The sequence below is a fragment of the Acanthaster planci genome, linkage group LG15, assembly GCF_054643075.1.
Source record: "Acanthaster planci isolate LZ-2023a linkage group LG15, COTS_SCS, whole genome shotgun sequence".
Taxonomy (NCBI): domain Eukaryota; kingdom Metazoa; phylum Echinodermata; class Asteroidea; order Valvatida; family Acanthasteridae; genus Acanthaster; species Acanthaster planci.
This window is the reverse complement of record NC_141791.1, coordinates 4,647,356-4,671,754: the sequence shown is the minus strand read 5'-3', so window position 1 is coordinate 4,671,754 and position 24,399 is coordinate 4,647,356. Positions and strand designations below refer to the sequence as shown.

The following is a 24,399-nucleotide window of genomic DNA, read 5'->3' as shown; positions in this document are numbered from 1 at the left end:
TATAGATCTTGACAATTCAACTGTGTACCCGTAGCAAATTGGCAATTGCTAGCTTTTTTTGGGGGGGGGGAATTCTTTTAACTTCAAAAGCAATTAGCCATCTGAGAAGTTGAAAATGCCCGGTCTTCAAGTAAGCCAATCTCAGTTGAGGACACTAGCCTGATCTAGACAACACTGATTTCTTTGGATTTGACTCAACATTTATTTGGGGTTTCTGTATCAGGATAAGCGAAGCCCTTTGATCACGTCAAATCTTCTTGCCCCAGTGACTCCAAATAATTGAGATGGAATGCCTAATTCTTGACTTTATGACTGCTTCCCCTTTTGGGGATTGAAGCCTAATCAGTAGACTAAAACAGACATAATCAGAGTTACTCTCAGTCGAGCAGTCAGGATTCACATGTCACAGCATGTGTCGCCCACTACGCGCTGTCAGCCACTAGTATTGCAGCCATCTGACTTTCTTTGGGGTACACTTTGGGAAAGGTTTTTGATGTGGACCTGCTGAAAGAGTTTGTTGGTTTTTATTTTGACAACATGGAAAGGAAAACCCGGGTTTTGTGGTTAGTTTGACTTTCTTCTGGAGGCATTGCTAAGGAAGAGGATGCAGGATATGGCAAGAGTGGGGTTTAGACGGGTAAGATCTATGCGATGTTGGCACAGAACTCGTCAAAGAAAGGTAAGTCAATCTATCCAAGATTGCCATCGACTACTACTGTGTACGTACTAGTAACTAGAAATTTAAAGTTCCATGCGAGTTTGCAACCCCGTGGGAAGTTGAGGTTTGGGTGCATCTTAGGTAAACCTCTTGTGACCGATTGCATAATCCCACTGCTGTGTTGAGTGAATGATCTTGAGTGTGTGTGAGGGCAGAGACCCTGGTTATAAATGTCTGAATTCAATCTTTCTTGGCTGAAATGACAGCATCTGGTAGTGTATAGTACTTCCCTGGGGGTCTGAGATGATCTGTTGACTGGATTAAGAAGTTGACGTGGTGATGTTTCGTGCCTTGGGTGCCTGTGTTCATAGTTTGTAGGTATGTCCAACTCACTATGGCTTGCTAAAAAAATAGTAAAAATGGTCTTCATGGGTTATTGGTACTGGGAGCTCTGGGCTGTATAAAAAGACCAAGAACCATTAGACTGACTAGTTCTGTGCACAGAGGAATTAGCTACATGTACAGTCTGTGATCAAGAATGAAGTCCCAAATCTGTTAATGCCCAATAACTCGCTCAGATGTACTGTATGTTCTGCGTGTCGGACATTGCTTTTTCGTGTAGTTAAGGAAATGCAATGAAAATACTCAGTCTTTCTGTTGCTGTGAACACTCTTTGAACTTGGATTTTTGTTGATGGGTTCCCTTGACTACCGGTATTTCTCTTCCTACGGTAACCCTAATCCCAAAACATGGTACCGGTAGATGTGCGTGTACCAGCACATACAACAGTTGTCCAGCGACGATATAACCTCATGTAGACCAGGCTATAGTCCCCTGTGACAAGGTTCCCATAACCTGCATCTAGTTGTCCTCTTTAGTACACAGGACTGCCCTACCTTTACTGGTATGCACTGGCAAGGGTGGCTTACATCATCATACAGATGCCATTTGTACTGGCACCAGTACCCCCCCTCCTACATCAAGTCTCTAATTTGTGGACCTTGACTGATTGCAGACTGAAACTAATGTACACAACCTGGTCACCATTGTTCGATTGTTCATGCATCCTTGGCTGGTGTTTGTGGTGGATAAATAGTCCACTGCAGAGAACCACATATATGTACGAGTGCCCTGTATACTGTCCCCACCGTATCTTTCCTCTTAGAGAGGACCAGGTGTACAACAGGTGCATGTACCTGTATGATCGTGCGAGTAATTCTGTTTTGCTTTGTTTTGGGGCATTGCCCCTCCTTTTATCTTTTATTATTTTTATTTAATTTGTCTTTGTTTCGATTCACGTTTTCTTTAGGAAATTGGAACATTTGAATCAAGATTTCAAAAAAAAAAGCTGGACATGATGCCACCATTTGTATTGGATGATTTGAATTCTTCCTTTACGTACGGTACCTCTGCTCCTCCCATGCCCAGCTTCCCCACTTGCTCAGTTCCCCATAACCAAACTCATGCCTGTTATCTAAAAAGTATTGTCCCTAAACCTGTTGGTTAGAACCTGCTCCTGCCAAAAAGCAAACAGTAGCAAACCTCAAGCACTCTCCAGTTCCTCATGGGTAACCAGATTAGGGAACACTGCAACCCCCAGGGTTCGGCCTGTGTCGCACTAGGGTGCCGACCCTTCACAAATGTTGACCGTGGTTGTAACAACCCAACAAAAAAATCCTTATTTATGTTTGATGCATAAAGAGGATCGGAAGCTACTGGTTCTTACCCCCTGGCTAGCAATATATCACTCATTAAAGCCAATATGTTGGAGTTTTCCTTGCCCAAATGTCAGTTATGTTTACTTAGACCAAAAAAATCACTTCAAATTGTTTTTAAGTCTTGCCATAAATTTAAAGTAGAAGTGCACAGGTTTCACCAATAATGCACAAAAATAGGACATAAAAGTGTGGACTTCTGAAAAACTTTCTTTAAAATCTTTCCTGATTAAGAGGAACTTTGTTCACAATCTTGTTCCATTATTATTGTTTTTACTCATAAAGCTCTACAGTTTTGTATTTCATGTTATTTCACTTTTTCTGGATGCAGAAAGATATTGTAAATGGTGAACAATACCAATTAAATTTCCTAAAGATTTCACCATGAAGTTTGGAAAATAACTGCAAAAATAATCTAAGGCCTCATAGACAAAATAATCTAAGGCCTCATCTGTACTTTTGTCCTGAACTTGGAAAGCTGATCAAGAGAGTGAGGTCCAGGGAAAAATTTATACTTGTACTACATGTACATTGTAATTCTTGATCTCTGTGTTACTGCAGTTGACTGGCCAGCCTGGCATGAAGATCAAAGACCTAGTCGCTGACATCACCATGGAGCATCAGATACCAAGACACAGGCTCCGGAGGGCGTCCACCTTGGGTATCATCCGTGACGATGCCAGGGTGTCCTCCCTGGCTAGACAGGAGATTATCATTGAATCACACTGCATGGAGGAAACAGAGGAAGGTTGGAAAAAATGAGGGAATTCGGCTCAATAAAAAGATACACTAGTTTCCTTTTGGGTTAAATTGTCATGTTTTTTTTACTTTCCATTTGTCTTACACAACATATGTATGTGGTGGAAGTTTCAAGCCTAAAATGGCTAAAAGTTCTTTAAGTTTGACACAAAGGTGTTACAGGAGTGTCTAGAAAATCAAATCAATCCAGCTCAGGAAAAAAATGATGTGGTAAAAACTACAAGTACATGTATATTAAAAAAGAACACCAGCTCCATTAAAAAGAAACAGAAGAGGAAACTATTGTTTTTACTCAGCCCTACATAAAATAGTGCAGATTGGGTGATACATGTAGTTAAGTAGTGGGAAGCTTTCTTTTATTTTTCAGACTTGGTTCAGTAACAAGATGTCCAGCTGGAAAGTCAGAAGATAATTTTTCCTTTCTGGTGGATCAATTAATCATAAATATCATTAATTTTTTTACACCAAGATGGTGGTTGTTTAATACTGTCACTTTGATTTGGTTCACATGTTTTGTGTATTAAATTTTGGGGACTGAGAGTCTTGATCTGAATTAGTTTGACTCAGTTTGACCTACATGTATCTGTCATATTGTGTTGGGTAATTTGTAGAGAATGTTTGCTTTTTTTGCTGCTAGATGCTGACAAGCGATTGGCTGTTTTGAATGAAATCATTTCTTCAGAGCGAGGCTACTGTAATTTACTGCAGTCCATCTTCACAACCTACAAGGAACCTTTGAGGTACATCCCTTCAACAGCAACATTGAATTTGGACAAAACCCAAAGCAATAAGGCTTGACACTAATTAAAATGACAACTACAGGTGTATAGAGTCCTTTCACTTCTGCAGAATTTTGTCAGTGCTATTTCAAATGCCAGGTTTCCCGCGCCTGGAAAAGTCATGAAAAAGTCATGGAAATTTATTTTGGTTTTCCAGGCCTGGAAAAGTCATGGAATTGTCTAAATATGACTCAAGTCATGGAAGAGTCATGGAATTTGTCATTTCTATCATCAGAAATAAGTGCATAAAATGCGTGATTGTATTCGCAAATTTCAAAGTGTGAATAGTCCAAGAAATTGCATTATTGGGTCATGGATTTTTCATACATTGGTCGTGGAAAAGTCATTGAATTTAATTGTCCTTTAGGTGCAGGAACCCTGAATGCCGTCATTCTGTTATCCGGTCACAGCCTGTGCTGAAAGGAAGCTGGATTGCATTGGCTTAGTCCAGATAAAGTGAATAGCGCCCTCTGTTGATCTTTTGAGCACCAGAACCTTTGAGGGATATTGAGCCATCAGTCTCTTCATGTACATGCAAAGGAATCTGTTGAGCACTTGAAGGTGTACACTGCAAATAAATTCCCATAGACAGCAATAATAAATCCCCACACTTCACAATTATTTTAAAAATACAACTCTCACAGGTGTTCAGGCTGCACAGAAAAATGATAATCGACATGTCCCCTTTTTCGGGGGTTGACCAATGAATTTTTGAGAAATTTTCACCAGAAGCAGACCACCCCTAAAATGAAGAAAATGTACCTACCCAGAAAAGTAGCCATTTTGATAAACCATCTCTCCACAAAACGGCTAAAAAGTACCACTTTCAGACCCGACTGCGCCCAAATCAGTCAGCCTTGAAGCCCAAATATCCGGGCCAGAGATTCAGTGCCATATTTCTCCAATTCCTCAATTTCATGGCTCTCAGGACTCTCTGATATAGAATATTGTTGCACACCCGCAAATCTTGGAATTCTAGCGCCCCCTAGTTTTACTCGTTCTTGGTCCTTGCATTTCTCAGGCTCTCTTATTTAGCTCAGCTATGCATTATGGACATGTAGCAGAGACGCTAATTTTGTATTAAGATATTCATACTGTACTCTGGCATGATCGCGTGTTCCTTCACTCCTTTATCCTTGTGTTTTCTCTGCTCAGTTTTGGCATGTCGAAATTCCCCTCCACGTGGCTGCGTGGTTGGGCGTGGTAAGGTTCCCCGAAATGCTAATGTTCAGAAACTGCAGACTTTGTAACTGTCAATCATTCGCCACAGATGACCGCGTAAGCACTTTCATGCACCCGGCTCTACACTTTGTACACGAGACTTCTTATTCTGTATTTTACCTTTTTACACACGACACTTAGATTCTTGCACACGACTCTAGCAGGAAGTCATGTGACCCTTTGAGATTGAAGATTTTCATTGGTTGAGCTGTTCAGCGATGCTCATATTTTATTATCCCTAAGCCTCTAGAATCCTGTAAGTAGAGCAGATTTTCCCTAGCTCGTTGGTCAGGTGCGGCGGACCAAAGCCTAGTTGCAAGAGCGGAACCTAACGTAGTACGGCGGTTGGACCCTTTCCGAGAGAAGTGCGATAGTAACCATTCTTATGGCAAAGAAATGTAACCATATGAATGACCAGCTAGCTTAGCTTGGACCGATGCGAGAGCGGCACGAATTAGCCCAGGGTGCTAGTGAGAGTCGTAGCAGTCCGCCACCACTACGTCCGAACCGATTGCCGGGCGAGACACCCCCGGGTCCCTCACCACCCTTGTCCTGCTAACTAGCCCAGTCCTCCTTGTCTCTACACTGAGCCAATGGTACACAGTGCGGCGATCTTATCATTGCGCTCAACACATTGCAGTCTGAACGGCAGTGTGGTTGGTACATACCAGCGCTGGCCCCGTCCAGCCGCGGCTAGTCACCGTGGTGGTCTGGGACAGCTCCCACCACGGCCCGGCCCGATGAGTGTAGCCTAGTTGTGCGATGCTACACACACGTACCGTAACCCACTCCGTCTGACTTATATTTCCAATAGTCCTGCCAAACTGTGGTTTAGTTACACTCGTATACAACTTTGCCTCTCTATAACTTTGCCTTTTGTGTGTTGTATGGTGTTAAGCTACGCCTTCTTTAAACCTACATTGAACTTTGATGAAGAGAAGTGAGAGCAATAAACTAACCATACAGTTTGACTGTCACCCAAACCCCTTGTTTCACGTCCACCTTTTAATAAATTGTTGACCCCAAATATCACATCCCGTAGACACTAATAAAGTCCATGCTACCATCGACTTGATATTTAGGGAACGCAACAATATTTGGAGTGTATAACTTTTATTAATGAACTTGGCGGACATATTTTGGGCCATTTTGCAAGGGTGCACCCTTGAGGCTTAAGCATTTGAGCGTAATGAAGGCCGGCCAAAAACCAGAGGTTCAGATTTGACACGAGTATAGTCTGTCTCAGCGCCAAATCAACAGTTACATGGTAACCGTTGTACCAGTGCCATACATACCGTACATGTACATGTATAGCAGGTTTTAGAAATCTTAACAAACGCAACTGAAACAAATTTAAAACATTACCGGTATCCAATAACTGTAACTAATTGGGTAATTCTATGCAAAACAGTCACACTGTTTCTGACTACAGTGTAGTTCATGAACAAAAAGTGCAAGTCGAAGAAATTAATTGTAATACTTATTCTTTTCCTCTTCATTTCTGAAAAAGGTGCTTTGTGCTCATGAATAATAATGAGGTTGGTACATGTACATGTAACATGGTGAAACAAGTTTTTATTGGTATGGGATTTCCCTATTTGCTCGTAATCAGTTCTGATGAAATTATGTGTATTCTGAATTGTAATTTATGTTTTGTTTGCCCATAGAAAGTCACCTTCGATGCCCAAATCTGACCACACTCGTATATTTTCCAGTGTGAAGCAAATGGTGACTGTGAGTGCCACATTTCTGACTAAGGTAAGTAAAGGATTTCTGCTGAAGTCATCTTAAAGTTTATTCTGAAAAGCTTTGATTGTACCAGATGAGAAAAATGAAGTCAAACAATATCTTTGTAAAATCAGGATTCATGACTCTAGTTCAAAAGCCTTTCATTGTGTAGCAATATACTGGTAGTTGATATCAAGCTTTTGTAAAAATCACACTCAATATGTTGATAACATTAATATACGTGTACTCTTTGATTGAAAATGTCCAAAGGACTCCTTATTCTGATAGCCTTGGAAATCCATCATTACTTTTATTTATAATACATGTACTTTCCTGTAAAAGTTCTGCATGCACATGTGGGTGATTTAACAACACTCCCCCCACCGACCCCCATTGAACTAAAAGCTTGGAGGGGGGAGAAATAGCAAAAGGTTGCACGCGACCAGAATCCCTTCCATGATCTGTTGACTTTACTCAGTTTTAAAACTCAGTCCCCTAATCCTCAGATTTTAACAATGAGCTACAACTTACAAGCATTCCAAAAAATTGACAAGCCTGGCTGCGTGCCACCTACAATTACTCAGTCTGCCACTCCGGAAAAGAAACTGCACTCTGTTCAGACCAGAATTTTTAGTTTGCTCTGCAACCGTGAAAGCAAGAAGTGAGTTTTGTCGCTGAGAAATAGTCAAAGAAAACCCATTTTTGTAAGTTTGACAACATGACTGATGTTTCACGTGTCACAGCGTCTGACTGAATAGGAAAAATTTTTTTTTTTTTACATATGAAAGCAAGCGATGTCAAAGAAGCCTGGGTCCAATCTTTCACCCAAATCATCTCATCTACTTTTAATGTGGAATCACCAGAGATTTAGGAGTGTTCTAGATTTGTCAGACACAGTAATATGCAGGTAACCAGCCTCTAACTTCCACACATGCATGTACACATCAAATTTCATACGGTAGCAGTTTTACACAAAATTCACAGGTTACTTCATGGCAAGAAATATACTTGCTTGCATGGCTGTGAAGCTTGCAGTTACATTTACATGTACATGTACAATGTGCATGTATGATGTAGAGGATACCGGTAGGTACCAGTATAACGCATTTTGACTTCCCCAATGTCTTTTTACATGCAATTTTGAACAACAAACAACACATTATTTCTCCAAATGAGAGATACACTGTAGTAAAGGTTACTGTGCTACACATGTACACTGTACTTACAACATGAACATGCGCTGTACATGTACCTCTACACTACATGTACATGTACATGCTCTATTGTGTACTTTAATCTGTGCAGTTAAGTGCAAAGAAAATAAACATAACTGGCAGTAGTGTGGTTGGACAGTGCATCACTGAAAGTGACCAGTATTGCTCTGTGTTTTCAAACCTTTGGAAAAAGATACGGACTGCACAAGAGTTGTAAGATGACGCAAACATTTTGGAGAACATCTTAACCACGATGAAAGTTACATTACTCGGTAAAGGATTGTTCAGCTTCAGGGCACTAGTTTGTACGTATGTACCTTGGGCACAATTTTTTTTTTCTCAGTTGTAATTCCATCTTACCAAAGCCCAGGAGTAAATGTAGCCAATCTCATGCATCCCTGCAGTTACAGTGACCCCTGGAGGAGGACAACCATCATTCCTTTGCAAGTCACTCCCATAATTCACCCGACCCCTTGCAATACTAGTGAGTTTTCATCCCTAGATGAAAAGGGCTGGTGAACAGTATCATACTTTGTGAACAGTTTGTACTTCAGGTATATATATACCAGCATATTAAATGCTTTTAAGACCTGTAGTAGCATGCATGACTAACATGGAAAGCAATTATATTTTACCATCCATAAAAGCTTCATTGTATTCAACAGTATTTCAGTGCCGCAAAAGACATCACTTCCCTCAAATTCTGTCCGCTCCGAGCAGGTGTGTTTTGAAATAAAATTGACAGTCCTTTGGAGGCTTTGGCTAGGTACGCATTCACGGCATACCGTAGGCACGCAAGTTTATGCGCATTTGGCACAGAGGAATGCTGAGTGCGCGCAGTGAATTTAGTCTGAAATGTATGGGTCTTTGCGTGCACGCTGAACACGTGCAAGAACCCAGTTGGAAAACTTTGTACCATCTGTCTTTCTTTCGCCAGTGAGGGTGCACTTCAGCTCATGGCGGATTGGACAAACTTTAACTAATGCCCAGCTTGCTCTAACTTTGAAAAAATCCTAGGGTTACATTTATTGTCCCAGGGTTTCATTTCTTGTTCCTGCATTCCATCTACATCTGTCCAAAGTTGTTCTCTGGAGATCTGTCTCACTCCTGTACTTTAAAATCTCATCATTGTGGCAAGGGGTGGCCTGGCTGTTATTTTTAGAAATCTCTGGCCACTTTTTGATGTGACCTGTATGTACATATTTCTTGATTCTTGGAGATGTCCCAAGGGTTGATAATTTTTTCTATAATATTTGGCCTGGGTCATGGGGGGGGGTCAAAGATAAGTATTTGAGAGTTAACACTGACAAGTAGTGTTGACTTCATCTGTAGTGTATGTCTAAAACAATGAGGTAAAAGATTAGCTGCATGTACATGTAACTGGGGTAGGGAGAATCATTCCCTCTTTGTGTGGCAACACTCAAGCCCGAGGTTCGCATAGGCTTTATGCATATTCACTTTACAACAAAGAGCATTGGCAAGCAGTTGTACCCTCTGCCACACTCCACTGTTTCCTGTCATTTTGCCGTGGTGGCCCTCAGTGAGAAAGTCTTTCAAACTGCAAAAATCTTGTGGGTAAAAACCAGCCGAAGGGTATACAAAATCGTTAAGATGAGTGTGTGTCCCCACAGCTGCGGACCAAATGTGAGTGTGAATGTACATGTCCAGTGTGTCTTTCTGTGCCACAAACATGCATCTTTCTGCCAGTGAAAATGAGTAATGAGAAAAATTAAGTTGAACATGCCATCAGTCACCAGACCTAAAACATCACGCCTTGTTTAAATATTGTAGCGTGTCCTACTGATCGGGCTCTGACGCAGTCACAGAAGCACACAGTCCACCACAAATCGCTGTTCCGGGCAAGAAACCTCTGTTTATTTTTCCCGATGTCAGTAAAATTGTTTTTCATACCCAAGCTCTAGACACGAGGCGTCTAGGCGGAGACTGCGCAGGTGCGAGGCAGGAAAACCGCGGGCCATTTGCAGACCAGCAGGGGCAGCCAGCTGGCTCCATGTGGGTCCCAGCGGGCGCCTCCACCGGCCGGACCCACCCGCGCTACAATATGCACTTTCAAGTACACATGTAGGAGCTTAGTGGATCATGTCCTACATATAACTCAATGCTATAGTAAAGTGCACCTGTAAACAAAGCTTGACATACACTGTACATGTACATGTATGTCATGTATGCCCCTGCATTATGCCTTGTACTGGTACATATAGTTTATATCTGGAAAAACAACCTGTACATGTAGGTGACTGTAACAGAGCCAAGAGAATGCTCCTTTCCTGAGTGTGTACAGTCTGTCCCTTCCAGCCTCTACTTGTGAACGACAGGACTGAATCTCAAACCTGAGATACGCAGAGGTTGACCCCAGTTCTGTCCAAAGTTCAAGTACATTGTTCACCTGAAAGAGGTGATGGCAACTTGAACCTCCCTTAAGTTGTGCAAGCACAGACTTTGTGTTATTTGTTTGACAGTAAAAGTTAAACCAGCCATCACAACCAGAAGTCAAAATTGCAACAGACATTCCAGGAGTGACGTGAACGACCCCAAACATCTCTGTCCCTTGGCAAATTCTCACACTCTCCCTCTTGGAGGCTGAGGAACGTTGATACAAATTGTTTGTAGAAGTCTTGCAAAGCTGTGGGTGAGGGTGTGAAGTGGTACAAATTTGATCAGTGCTAAACCCCTAGATCCCCTAATGGGTAGGCTGCTGAGTGACCCTGCCCCAACAGGAGTCAGTGAGAGAATTAAACTGTTTGTCTCTGTTTCTTAATTTCAGTGCTAACTGGGAATATTGTCCAATGTGTAAACTTACATTACCTAAAATTGAGATCAGAAAGTGACCCAAACCTTACAAAATGAATCACATGTTGCCAGAACCGCTTTTGAGTTGAAGGCCTTTCCCAACATTGTTCACCAACATAATGCCCAGTTTCATCTTGATGTCAAACTGAATAACAAGAAGCTCCATTTGCTCTTTTTACTACAGACTAATAAAACCATGTTAGTGAAGAATGACCTAATCAAACTCACTTTGTGGGATTTGGTAACAAATGATAGTCTGTAGCTGTCAGTGTATGTCTGCTGTTACATGTACTGCACATGTAGGTTGCCCTGTGGCTGTGAACACATATGAGGCTTCGTAGGATCAAAGAAAATTCACAGAAAATATCCTGGAAAAAAGTTGTCCTGGAGAGTCATTGGTAAGTCCCGAAAAATTTGCAAAACTAGGGAAATGTTTATTACAAAAGACTAATTTGGAAAACTACGGAAATGTTTATTACAAAAGACTAATTTGGAAAACTAGGGAAATGTTTATTACAAAAGGCTCATTTGGATTGATTGTACCATATTTGTGCAAGGGTACACTTGAGTATATTTGTTGGGGGGGGCTTTCTTGCCCCATTTATTGGACAAAGGCGTTATACTGGTACATGTAGATATACGGAGTACAATGCATATGCAAAGTTCTTAGCAGCATAACAAGAGCCTCAAAAAGTTAAATGTACAAGTTAAGTTTTCAGAATCCAGCATGCTCAGATGCAAAACATCGGGGGGAAAAAAGGATACCAGTTTTCCATATCACCTCACTTCCTACCCCTCTATACATACAGGTAATCCCATGTACATGTACCGGTATGTAAACCTGTCTGTATGTGCAGACATGAGGAAAAACACAGAGAGCAAACACCAATTTGAAAGTGTATACATTTGAACAAAGTGTAGTGCTGGGAGTTTTGGTGTGCCCACTCTTGTAACTGGAAGGGAATGTTGACACACCTTTTCAATGTACTTTTTCCCCCTGAAGAGGTGTTTGACGTACATGTACACTTTGAAAGTTTTCATTCACCAGCTTTGTGAAATCTGCACCCTGATGGTGATGCCAAGTTCATTGACATCAACACAGACATGTATGTACATGGTGATACCTAACTTGCTGTCATGTCTGTGGGTAAACAGTGTGGCTTGTCTTAATGCACTTTTGATCAGTATTGTGGACAGATTGGTTCAAGTGCAAGTCAAATAATAACAGGATGTTTTAGTACATGTACATGTACAATGCTTTCATTCACAAAATGCAAGGTCACCTTCGAGGTAATAATTTACTGGACATGTACACTGACTTGGTCCTTAAAAATCTGGATGAAAAGTTCACAGAGGCAAATGTACAGTACTGTATCAATACATTGTGTAGTCTGTTGCAGCTTGCAAAAATTAAACGTCTTGATTTTTTTTTATTTAAAATATATGGAAATTCTACACATACTGTTAAATCTCAGTGGAAAAATGTTGCCTCTTTACAGAAAATGTAAATGTTGCATGACCTCATAAATTGTGACAGTTAACTGTTGAAATTTTATATTCAACATCAAATTTAAATGTGGAGGGAACACATTACAGTGTCGTCAAAGATGATGCACTGAATCAAAAAAGGTACTTATTTAACCCTCACAGTCCTGAACTCTCTAACTTTTGGAGGATCGTAGAGGACATCACAGGGGTTTAGTTGGTACAAAATATCTAAACATGTTTATCAGGTTTGCGTTTCTTTTTTTCTCCAGTTGGAAGAGGTCGCAAGTAGTTGGAATCCTCACACGTCCACAATCGGTGAGTTCAACTAAAATCACACCTATATTGCTCAATTGCTTTGGTTTGTTTTGTCATTTTCCCTTATTTCAATGGCCCTCATAATTTGTTATCAGATGGATTATTAATAACACTTCCCCACTTGACTTTGTGGTAATTGTTTTCTGTACATGTATGTTAACACCATAAACTTCATCTTTTTTTTCAACTAAAGAGAAGGACATTACCACTAAGCTGTGGTTCAAAAGTGTGTTACAGGAAACAATTCGATTTTCTTTAATTTTTTTCTTATACCCCAAACTTTCTTGACTTTGGTTTAGTTTCAGATTAAGAGATTTCTGTTTTCTACATGAAGTGTATCTGTCCATAGATCGAGATATGATGATATCAATATATATACTGGTACATTAGTTTAATTATCATTAAACTTTTTTGTATCAAAAATTAGGTTCTCTCTTCGATGATGACTTCTTGGAGGAATACAAGGAATACTATGCCCACTTTAGGGTCATACGCCTGTAAGTAACATTTACAAGATCATGAAGATATGTGTAGCTTGTCAACCCTGGTTATGGCACTCCCCTTGGCAGGTGTCAAGCAAATGCGCTTCATATTGGTTGTTGCTGAAGTTGTTTGTGTTCTGATCATTGAACCAAAAGATAAACTTCACGAAGTCAGAAAAAAGATGTTTAGAGTGGACACTGAACGTGACTGTCCTTAAAACTGTCAAGATGGTATAACTTAAAGTCCCCCCTCCCACAAACTACCCAATTGCACAAGGTCGTATTTGGTAATTGACTCTTCCAAGTGGTAATCCAAAATGTCAGCAGGCTTCAGGGTGCAATGTATGGAATCAATTGTCTGAAGAGGACAACATACTCTGCAGGGTGTTTTCCTGAGAACCTGCTTCATTATTTTGAGACTTCACCACCAGCTGTTGCGTTGTTCTCTGGTTGTCACGGCAACAGCAGCATCTCTTCCATTGAAAGCTAGGATGAGAAGGATGTGATATTGTAGGAAACAGTATGCTTCCCAAATTTAGTCCTAAGACATGAATTCTTTGAAGATTATGGTGCTATTAATACATCTCAGTCACTGTTGAAGTTTCTATGGTGTGAACAAAATGCAATGTACATCAAAAGGGGGCCAGTCAAGTTAGTAATCCCCCTCCCCAAAAATGTACACCCATGTAAAAATTTAAATTGTTCAGGGAAACACTAAAAAGTGACTGTAACGCACTGGTCAGCTTTACCACGTTTCATGTCATCACATGTGGCTTTTTGAAGGTGAAAACAATTTGACTACCCATCGAATACAAATTTTTATGCAGGGTGAGAAGTTTGTTTGTCAGTGTTTTCTCTGTGTTCAGTCTACTTACTGGTATGGGCTCAACATCAGGGAAAAACCAACAATCAATCATTATCCTTGGACCACGTCTGGTTTTTCTTGAATGAAGAGAGGATAGCAGAGAGGATAATGCACACATTATTGATTCCAGTGGTAAGGAGCGGGAGGGAAGAGGGACTGCCCAGCTGGGGATTTTGTGGGGGCTGGGAAGCGCATCTTTGCTGCAGCTGTAAAGGTCTCAATGCTTGTTGATGGGATTTCAAGCTATTCATGGTGACAGACGACTAAGATGGAAAGCTTGCGGTAAGCACCATGCAATATCTCTTTTTGAGTCTGTGTGGTTCTGATAAGAACCGGAGAGGCTCAACGTTTCGGACAGTGTGCTCTGTCCTCTGTGCAGTCTCCTGACGACGGACAGAGCACACTGTCCGAAACGTTGAGCCTCTCGGGTTCTTATCAGAACCACACAGACTCAAAAAGAGATATTGCATGGTGCTTGTACCGCAAGCTTTCCATCTTAGTCTCAATGCTTCCTCAGTAGCTCCCAGAAGCCCTGCTGATCCCTGCTAAAGCAGCGAGGGAAGGTGTTGCATCCGATGGCCAGTACATGTACTGTGTCCATCCACAGCACCACACCCATCCGTAGCATTGGCAGTGACATTGGAAGGGTATAAGCAGGTGTGACTGTTTCTAATAGAGATGAGTATCCTTTCAACCAATTTCAAAGATGAGAACAAACTTCTCTTGATAATTTGGGAACTTCTCGGAAAGGGTGCATTCCATCTCCACAAACAGGCAATTCACACAAAAGCCAGCACTGATAGTAAACAACAAAGCAAAGAACCAAAAGCTTACTGGTAGGTGAAAATAATTTACCTAGTAGTTTGATCAGTCTAGTTAAAAAAAAACACAATCAGAAAAAAAAAATAAGTCATAGCCTTTTCTTTTTAGAAATGATGTTACATGTAAGTGTGTTGCTTTTGTTCTGCTTTTGCTTGGTGTTGTTTTACAAAGGTTGGGTGGAATGTGTTGAGGGGTTTGTGCTTCTCTACGTGTCAAAATTGTATTCACTTTTTCGAATATTGCAAGCTACATGCATATTTGTTTACATGCATGGAAATTTCATACCTGTAGAAAAACACAAACACAGTATGCATTTGAAAGGCAAGTTAGAAACACATTTTATTCATAAACACTGATAGGCCTATTGCTCTTTATGGGGGAATGACCATTTACTAAATAAAGTCAGCAACAAAGTTCAAACAAGGAGCCACACAAACGAATCATCCAAACCAACCATGAACCAACAGAAACATACCACTGTGTGCATGGTCAATAAAATCAGTTGCCTGCAGTGGAACTAAGGAATTCAGTTCACACATGAATGCCTGTAGTCCCAGGCTCTGGGTTTTAATTGGTCTGGGGACATTGGAACTGATGACATTTTTCCTGGCCTCAAGATCACTTTTTTTCTGCACATTCCTGGTCTAAGTGGTTTCTTGCGTCACTGGAGCGAGAGTAACAAGTTCCTGTTGGAAAACTGCCAAAGTACACCACAAGGAGGCTCTGATGGTGATTCCACTCATTCAGCAGGGTGTGTTAACCTACATGTACCGGTACTTGTACCCATGTCCAGTGTACATACATGTACATGTATGGGTTGATGTGTAGTCACTGGAAGAGGGGAGAGGCTACATATGAACAGCTAAAATCTTTCTTCAGCCAGTCTCATGTTATTGGTATATTGTGGGAAATTAACCTGGGAAAGAGTTCTATACAGGGACAACACTTGAGGCCCTGTGCACAAAGTATGGGACTTGTTTGAAAAAACCTAAAGTGTCTTCTAAGTAAATGCTTCTGAATTTTCTTAGCTGAATTTCACTTTTTAGGCCATTTTATCACTTTCTGATGTACACGTAACATTTTAAGGGAAAATTAGTGTTGTCTGTACATGTATATGGAACTCTTTCCTTAACCTGAGTTAAGGCAATGACAAATCCACGATTTTAGATACTCTGTTACCCCTGTGTAATGGATGTTTCACCCTCAGCTTTTGATGGATTTCACTGTTCTGAATTCTAATGCTGGGTATCTGGATGGGGGAAGCCAGCAAGAATTTCTACCCAGTTTGTCTCTGTGATGATTGCAAACTTAAAGAAAACGTGAAAAGGGTCACCTTTCACAGACTTGTCTCCCTTGGTGTTTGGCAGTGGCTTGTCCAGTCTTTAGAAGTATCTAGATTGGCTTAGATTATGACCAGAAAAAGCACATGAGCCTATGGGAAACAGACACAAAGCCACCAGGTTTTACAGATGTTTTATACTCCCAGCTGCAGTCACATAATACAGATGCAGCCTGACGAAAGAGCCGGCTAACAAGTGAATAACTCAGACACCCAGACTGCCAGTAGTTTCCAACATCTCGTTTTGAAGTCTATTGAAAACCATTTTCTTTTGGATGAAAAAAATAAAAATAATAACAACAGAAACACTGCTTGCACAAATGATACGCACAAGTGTAATTCCAATCCACAGCTTGACTGCTCTGTAGCCCCCCTCTGGAGTTTGCTCATATCGTAGTTCAAGTCCATGTACCGTACATACGTTATAAATTTCATCTTGGGGTCATGCTTTGGCCTGCGTTTCTCTCTAAACTCACATCCTGTTTGGAGATCTTTCTTTCCACTAACACCTGCCAAGCCCTCTCCTCCTAAACCATCTGTCAGTTGCAAGCTTACCCAATCCGTCATCCTCCTCCCTTAAGATGGTATCCTCTGAAACCCTACCATCACTCTTCCAGCCCCCCCCCAACACCTCTGCTAATCGCAGGTAGACTCTGCCATCCATCATGGCCCTCACAAGCCCACTCCATCCTCAGGAAACTGAATCCAGTGCCAGTAGAGAAATTATTGCTCAAACAAACTAGGTGATACTCCTGTAAATCATTACAAGAAAATCTAATACTGAGAAAGTGACCTTTCTTGCTTTGTAATTGAGCACTTTGACTTTGCCAAGTTTCAGCTGGTTCACCATTTTAGTGCAAGGGCAAATTGGTGAGGCATTAGTAGTTACTTGTAGGCCTACTTGTACAGTAGGTATCTGCCATCACTATACACATGCAGCATGACAACAGCTATCTTTGTTGCATATATGACAAGTAAACACAGTACATGAAGGTTGTCTTGGCTCTATGGTCATTAACTCAATGATGGGGGGGGTAATTAAGGACTGCCTTAGTAGTTGCTTGGGTATTCTTTGCTTTTAGTTGTAAAGGGGAAGGGATGGCTGCATTAACAGGACCCCAAACTGTTGCTAATTCATTCCAACTCCCCCCCCCTGTCTTTTCACCAGATTTTCCTTTTTTAGAAAAAGAGAGACATACACAGTTTGGGGGGAGTTTTACAAGTGTTGTGCAGCTAAGCAAACCGCCAGTTTGTGCATCAAGAGCAAGCAGGCCTACCAGTATGCTGTTACAGGGCAGTATATCTCATTGAGAGGTACATGTACAGGAGTATAATTTAGCCAGGCGCACTGCGTCAGTCGCAGTTCAGTTCAAACAGTGTCTGGTCACAGCAAATAAGAGCAATTATCTGGTAAGGAGTGATTGTTTGAATGCATTGTTGGGCTGGACCGCATTTACCTAGGACATGTACATGTACTGTACCTTCCACTGGCAGTTTCCTTTTGTAAATGCTGCCAAAGAAAGACTAGCTATGTTTATTTACCTCCTGGCCAAGGCCTGAGGCAGCCAGGTGTATAGTGTGTACCCAGTATCATTTGCTGTGTCTGGCTCCAGTGAATCAAGAAATGAAATCCAATTAGCAGTGCCCTGCCAGTCAGCCAGTTTGGTCAGGAATTTGCCAGCAGGCTCAGTTGAGCGCCCTCTACTGGATGCCACCAGTCACTGGCAGGCAAAAAATGCATGATGTCTTTACACAGACCAACAATGGAATGGGAAAGGAAGTGTATCAGTCAAAAATGTCAACATTTTTAGTGGCATCATTTTTTTTTAAAGGCCTACAGAAAGGGGTGGGAAAAAATCAAATGATTGACCTCGTTTTGCCCTTAAATCATCTTAAATTATGTTGGACAGTACATGGCATTCTGTGCACAGTACAGTGCTCCAGCAAGAGGTTGTCACAGAGAGACCATTGTTCAAGTTTACTGTTGGCAGAAACATGGCTGATTTGCAGCAATTTGTATTTTTGTGCATGTCAGTAAGACAACTTGAAATGGGGGAAAGAGAAGAGATTTGTAAGGTAGAGTTGACAGAAAATGCAATTTTAGCTTTCTGTCTGCATCAGAAACTTTGGGAACAATTCAAATTCCCCCATATTTGTCAATCGTTTCCATGGCAACTTCTAGGTGGCACACTGTGAATTGTATGTGTTGGTTGCAATGCAGTGTGCACTAGTACCTTGACATTGCTGCATTTGCTATTGTCTGAGTGGTTGGTACCAGTACTGGTAGGTCTTTTTCACTTTACATGTATGCATATTTACATGAACACACACTCACAAAACGATACTGTACTTATGACAAAATATGAATTACAGAAGTTGACACCACATCAGACATCAAAAGCCGGTGATTGGCTAGCTGTCTTCTGACTCTGTATCCAATTATGGGAGCCAACTCGGAGGCGAACAGCATTAACAAGTCACACCAAAGTGTACTGCACTTTCTGTTTTTAGAGGGGGGTTTGGTTCCGTTTTGTCCAGCCCTCATTGCTGTCATTTCTGTTCTCTTTGCACACAGGCTGTTGGTCTTCCTGAGGAACAACAACAAGGACTTTGTGCATCTGTGTCATGAGAAGAGAGGATCGTCATGGCACACCCTGGACTCACTGTTACTGCTGCCTGTGAGTCATGTGATTTCTTGCAGTAATAATTTGTGCAGTCTATTAACGTAAAAATTCCAGTTTTATATTATTGAGTGATCGATAGTAGCACTGCTGATATTCAAATGCTGGAAAGGTGTAGATGAGGAGGTGTGTTTCCACCGGGCAAAACTGAACCTTGCGCCTTCCTGACATGCCTGATATTTGGCCAATTCCCCCAGGACTTGTTAGTACCCCCTCCCAGCCACACCTTCCCCTCTGTCCTTTCCATTGCTCAGAAAAAGGCTGCACCACTGTTGTGTCTGCCAGGAGACTTTATGGTGGGACTGTGAGCCAGTATTTCCTCCAGAGAATCGTTTAGGAAAGAGACAGCAGACAGGAAAATTGCATTATTATTGAACCCTCAAACTGTTTACACTCAAATCCGTAAATGGCAAATTAGCATTGGCTAGACAAGGTGCCAACGAAGGAAGGCTTCCAACTAGCAGAGTGCCCTGTTAACATGGCATTGATCTCTCCTTCAATGGCCATAAATCAGCAATTTACAGAAAGCCGGCATGGCAGGTTGACCAACCAGAAAATTATTAAGCTTTTGACATTGTTTAGTGGGCTTGTAAATCACCATCATGGGACACAGTGCTGGCCCTGCTTCAACTGCGAAGCTACAAGGATCTACAAGTGTTGGCAGGGTTTGTAAACTTATAAACTTTAGGGGTAAATTCTGTGCCTGCTGTGCCTTGGTATGATCATGGAGCTCCATGGTACGCTGTACAATTATTGCTGTGCCTAATTTTATACTGATATTGTGCTCTCCTGTCCGAGTTCAAGGCCAATTACAGTACGTGCTAATGGTTTGACTGGCATAGGACTTTACTTAGAAGTTTGCCAAGGTTTGAAGGAAAATTGGTTATCCTTCTGTAAAGTTCAGTTTGTGGCTTGTTGGAGGGACAGTTACTGCTGTTTGCTGAACCACAAAAGTTAACTGTACCTATCATTTAGTTGTACCGGTACATGTACATGTAGCTGAGTGTTTCTCATGAACGTGGGCTTTTTTCCGATGTTTATCATACATGTATCTTAAACAGTTATGTGCATCTGTTATCTGGGTTGGACAAGTTTTTGTTTGCTTGGCTGGCCTGGTAGATCCAAAATGGTAGCAATCTGCCTGCAGACTGCCTTCAACCATGCTTCAACCAGGCTGTCTATACAGTAGAAATACACATGTTGACCAGCAGTCAAAAATACCGTATGACTTTCTGGCTGGTAAACTGCACTTACCAATTTCTATTCTGCAAGATGGGCATGGGCTTCATCAGGGCCACTCCATGGGTGGCTGCTTACCTATGGATGCGATTAGAATAACAGTCTTTTTCTGTTAAAACATCATCCACTTTAATGTCCAACAGCAGTAATGCACTTTCAGTGAAGGACATTTGGTAATAAATTTTTCTCTTAAAAAGTTGACTCACAAAGGGCACTTGTCCCTGACTGGAAGTTGTTTAGTTTATGGTATTTGCCCTTAACTCTCATTTCCATTTCAACACTTTTTTCTCTGTAATTGAAGGACCCAGTTTGTAATTATTTTTAGAATAAATACTTAATGACAGCTATTTAAAGGTACAGTAGTGTACAAAATTCCCCAAATTGGACTACCATAGAATCCTGAAGTATCTTACTTGAAAGAAAGTACATAAAAGCCTCAAACAGTCTGTAAAATATTCCCGCCCAGAATGCTGTAGTTTTCAAGAAAATAGATATTTTGTTCTTTTTTTTGACGATGGTTAGTCGGCCATCGTATCAGAAATCATTTCACTTCACACATCACATTCTTCAACAGGCACCAATTTTCTTGTGTGAAGTGTTTGTAGATGTTCTTGGGGGTCTCCATTAATGAGTCGGTAAACCTAAAAGCAGCTGAATAATTATACTGACAAATTCACCAAACAGGAAACTGACTGTAAGGTGTAAAATAGGAAATAAATTGGATCAATATGAAGTTAAATGTTATTTAAGAAAAGGGTTTTTTTACAGAAAAACTTTGCAAATTCAAAATCTTCCCTAGAGCATAATGGTATGGTCCAAATATGGTGGCTGTTTCCGAGCTGCCGGGTGAAAGGATTTTCATCAACAAAAAGTATGATTTCCACACGTCAAAGCTCCCGTGTTTCAAGACAGAATTTCCTCTTTGCTTACAATTATTAGTAAGTCAACTAAGAACGGATTGTTTAGACTTTCATTGAATTGTAAACTGTAGTGAAACTGTGGTCATTAAGCATGATCGCACGTGCACATTTATTATCATACCGGTATATTACATATATACTCGTTTCAGTGTCACGGACACGAGTCGACTGGATGAAGTTTTTTCATGAATCTGCAATGCATATATCGGTACATTGTTCAGGAGGAGGCGCATAACTCCAGGGTAAATTCACTGATTACTCCTGGCCATTGAAAATTGCTCCTTTTCTAAGGGAAAGGGAACCTGTAGATGTTGTTCGCTTACTACATTACATGTACCGGGTATAAAGACCGTTTCATTCATAGATTTTACGCAAGAAGAATTACAAGATGGTTGAAAATGCCGCACGGTTTTTCTTGATTTTTCACAAAGTAGTTGACTCAAACATGAAACAAGTCAAAGGATTGTAAGTTGCAGTGAATATCATACCCCGTGATCAACCAATCTTGTGAAATTATGACTATAAACAAAGGTATACATGTACACTACCTACAGGTACTAATCCAGTCTAGTGAGGCCTGGTCCACTCAGGTGCTATAGTCACTCATGACAAAAAGCAAAACTGCAAATTTTACATTACTTTAAGACATATATGTATGACACCCCCCACCCTGATATTTCAAATCACTCACATGTTAAAGCAAAGAAGGGAACACCATTTTGAGCAGAATGTCCTAACGAGACGAGAGGCTACCTTGTAAATTCCTTTTACAGAAAGAAGACAAGAAACAAATTATGGTGATTAATCACGTTCACCTGTGCCTGGGGGCTCATGTACAGTGTAGCTCTAGTTGTCTTGCGCCTGGACTCATTTATCAAAACATCACTTCTTCATGTGTAAACACATCTGATATTTTCTAGGCCTACATGTGCTTTCAGATATTGTTTTCTTTGAATTTGTCACTGACGAATCGGTTTATTCCATATTTGTATCACTTTACAATGATGCAGTTGCTTAGTCATGCTGAGAATGTTCCCATGCATACCAGGTTGTATCTTAACATGTAAAGCCTATATGTGTTTTCTTCCATTCAACTATTAATTTCTCATAATGTAGTCCAATGACAGAAGAGAACAATGCACAGGTGCATTCCTCTGTCAATCAAGTTAGGGGTCATCGTCTTGTAAGAGGAAATGTACACCAAATTTGAGAAGCCTTTGAATGCATTTGACTGGTTGAACTGATTTAGAATCAGCCAGTATTGCTAACTACATTGTAGGTATACTCAGGATACTTCTCTGTAATGAGAGCCTAAATTGGTGATTTTGACACAGAATTCGAATTGATCCCTCTTTTTTCAGTATTCACTACCATCACGACGGAAACACAAGTTTCAAATTTCCCATCAATCCAAAAAATTCAACAAGTTGAAAAATATGCATACTGCTCTCCAAACCCGTAAGCTTCCAAGCCGCATATCGCTACCATTTGCCAAATGCCCCGTCTTCTTCAATGCTGGTTGTGTGCTACCGGTATAGAGACCAGCCTGTTTACATGTACATGTACATGTAAGTCCTATTTACTTTTCAGTTATATTCTCAAGCTTCAAAATCAGCTTGAGAAAGACAGTGTGAAAGTCAAGACACAACTGTTATCAATTAACTACAACATGTACATGTATGACACTCCCACATTCAGGTAACTCATTTTGTTCCCTGAACATGCCTTCTACGAAGGACAGAACCCAGCACCACCCAATGGCCAAGCAATGCACTCCAGCACCATTGTATCATCCATCCAGTATTTGGCTGGCTGTGTTAACTTTTGTCAGTACACTCCCTTGCCCTGAATCAAGTGACACTGTCAAAACAAGAACCCTGCAGTGATGGGGGAGAGCCTGTCATGAATCACTGGAAACGAACCTTGATTTCGTGTTGTGCAAATACATTAATTCATCATTTTGGAGTTTTCATGTTGCTAACATTCCTTAAAAAAAGAACACCAAGAAATACAGCAAAGTGGGCACTTTGATATAGCTGTTAAACAGCTACATCCAGTAAAGTCCACCAGATTTAACTGCTTGTGTGCACAATGTAGAATTTCATATTGAGGTATTGTGGCCAATAATGCCACTTTGCTGAGAGAAGACACCTAACCCTAACAGCCCTGAATCCTCCAATTTTAATATGATTTTGCACACACCCTAGGGAGTTAGGGTTAACATTCAGGCCAATAGAATTTTACGGTAACTTGAACCCTTCAGCAAATAAGAATTTCACCAGCTGAACCAGATAGCGGAACAGCAGGTATACAATATGCCTCCTCCCTATTTTCCACAATTTTCTAATGTTTAAGTCGTTTTAGTTTTGTTTAGTGTGTTTGTTTTGAGAGGCATGTCTTCTCTTTTTTCTTCCTTTTGGCTTATTTTGCCCATTTTAGCAGAAACACATGCCCTTGATATTCTGCTTGGGTTTCATTTCAATTTTCACTCTCCCTTTTCATATATATATGCTGGGCCCATCTCTAAACTGTTGTCATTTCCACAATTTCTGAGAAAACTCATCCATAAAATTAATAATCAAAGCTTTTCATATCTGTTAAATGTCAAGAAACCCACAGTGGGTCAACTCATTTACAATTACTGTGTGTAGAAACTTTCTTATTAAATTTTACCCTGGGCATTCCTGACCCTGAACAAAATATCCCTCTATGAAGTTTGAACTCTTGACCTGGACTGAACTTACTGCCTGCTCAACAATAAAACAGATTGGCAATGTGGACAGGAAAACCGTTAAGGACGCTTGACAAGAAACTCAAGCTTACTGCTGACTCCAGAGACCACTTGGTAATGTTTCCTTAAAGACAATGCCAGAGGCAGACTGGCAACCCAGCCAGGGCTTCCATTTCAGAAACGAGTGGACAAATTCAATTATTGTCTGTTTTATGGACCATGTGACTGTTGTGAAGGATGTGGTTCCTAAAAAGTGTAGGATGTGTAATCTGTAATACTGTATACATGAACAGTATTCAAAGGGAGACAAGAGACTTGTACATTCATTTACTTAATAGTCACCCCACCCAAATGTTTGTGGAGAATTACATGTTACTTTTAAGTGAGTAAAATCAGAGGAAGAAATTTGGAGAATAGAACTTTTGAGAGTTTTCCCTAGATGCCCGTAGTTGGAGTACGCTTCTTTTTGATCTCCCAGAACCGAAAATATTGGTACCGGTATATTCAGTCAATGTTAGCCTGAATTTCCAAGACCTTTCAACTCGATGTGCTTCCAGGGAAAACATTCTGTAATTTGTAGTACCGAGAGATGGTGAATCACCAGTACATGTAGATGGCAGCTCTAGATTTCA

At 40.8% G+C, this 24,399-nt stretch overlaps 1 protein-coding gene and 1 long non-coding RNA gene across 7 annotated transcripts in view; one reads left to right on the top strand and one right to left on the bottom strand.

Annotated features, from left to right (window-relative positions):
* LOC110985084 (uncharacterized) overlaps nucleotides 1-24,399 on the top strand; it is a 131,073-nt gene that overhangs the window by 39,789 nt on the left and 66,885 nt on the right. For both annotated transcript variants that reach the window (XM_087146172.1, XM_022245830.2), the window contains exons 2-7: nucleotides 2,935-3,121; nucleotides 3,770-3,872; nucleotides 6,800-6,890; nucleotides 12,643-12,688; nucleotides 13,116-13,185; nucleotides 18,772-18,874. In XM_087146172.1, the coding sequence (XP_087002298.1) occupies nucleotides 2,935-3,121; nucleotides 3,770-3,872; nucleotides 6,800-6,890; nucleotides 12,643-12,688; nucleotides 13,116-13,185; nucleotides 18,772-18,874 (600 nt within the window). The remainder of the gene's footprint in view (nucleotides 1-2,934; nucleotides 3,122-3,769; nucleotides 3,873-6,799; nucleotides 6,891-12,642; nucleotides 12,689-13,115; nucleotides 13,186-18,771; nucleotides 18,875-24,399) is intronic.
* The window catches only part of LOC147796607 (uncharacterized), a 41,696-nt gene continuing 20,262 nt past the window's right edge, over nucleotides 2,966-24,399 (bottom strand). For 4 of the 5 annotated variants that reach the window (XR_015427775.1, XR_015427773.1, XR_015427776.1 and 1 more), the window contains 2 exons: nucleotides 20,132-20,194; nucleotides 2,966-3,098 (listed from right to left, as the gene is read on the bottom strand). This is a non-coding gene — a long non-coding RNA (uncharacterized LOC147796607). Of the gene's footprint in view, nucleotides 3,099-18,399; nucleotides 18,785-20,131; nucleotides 20,195-24,399 lie in introns of those variants that run through there. The other variant, XR_015427777.1, reaches the window with a different exon arrangement.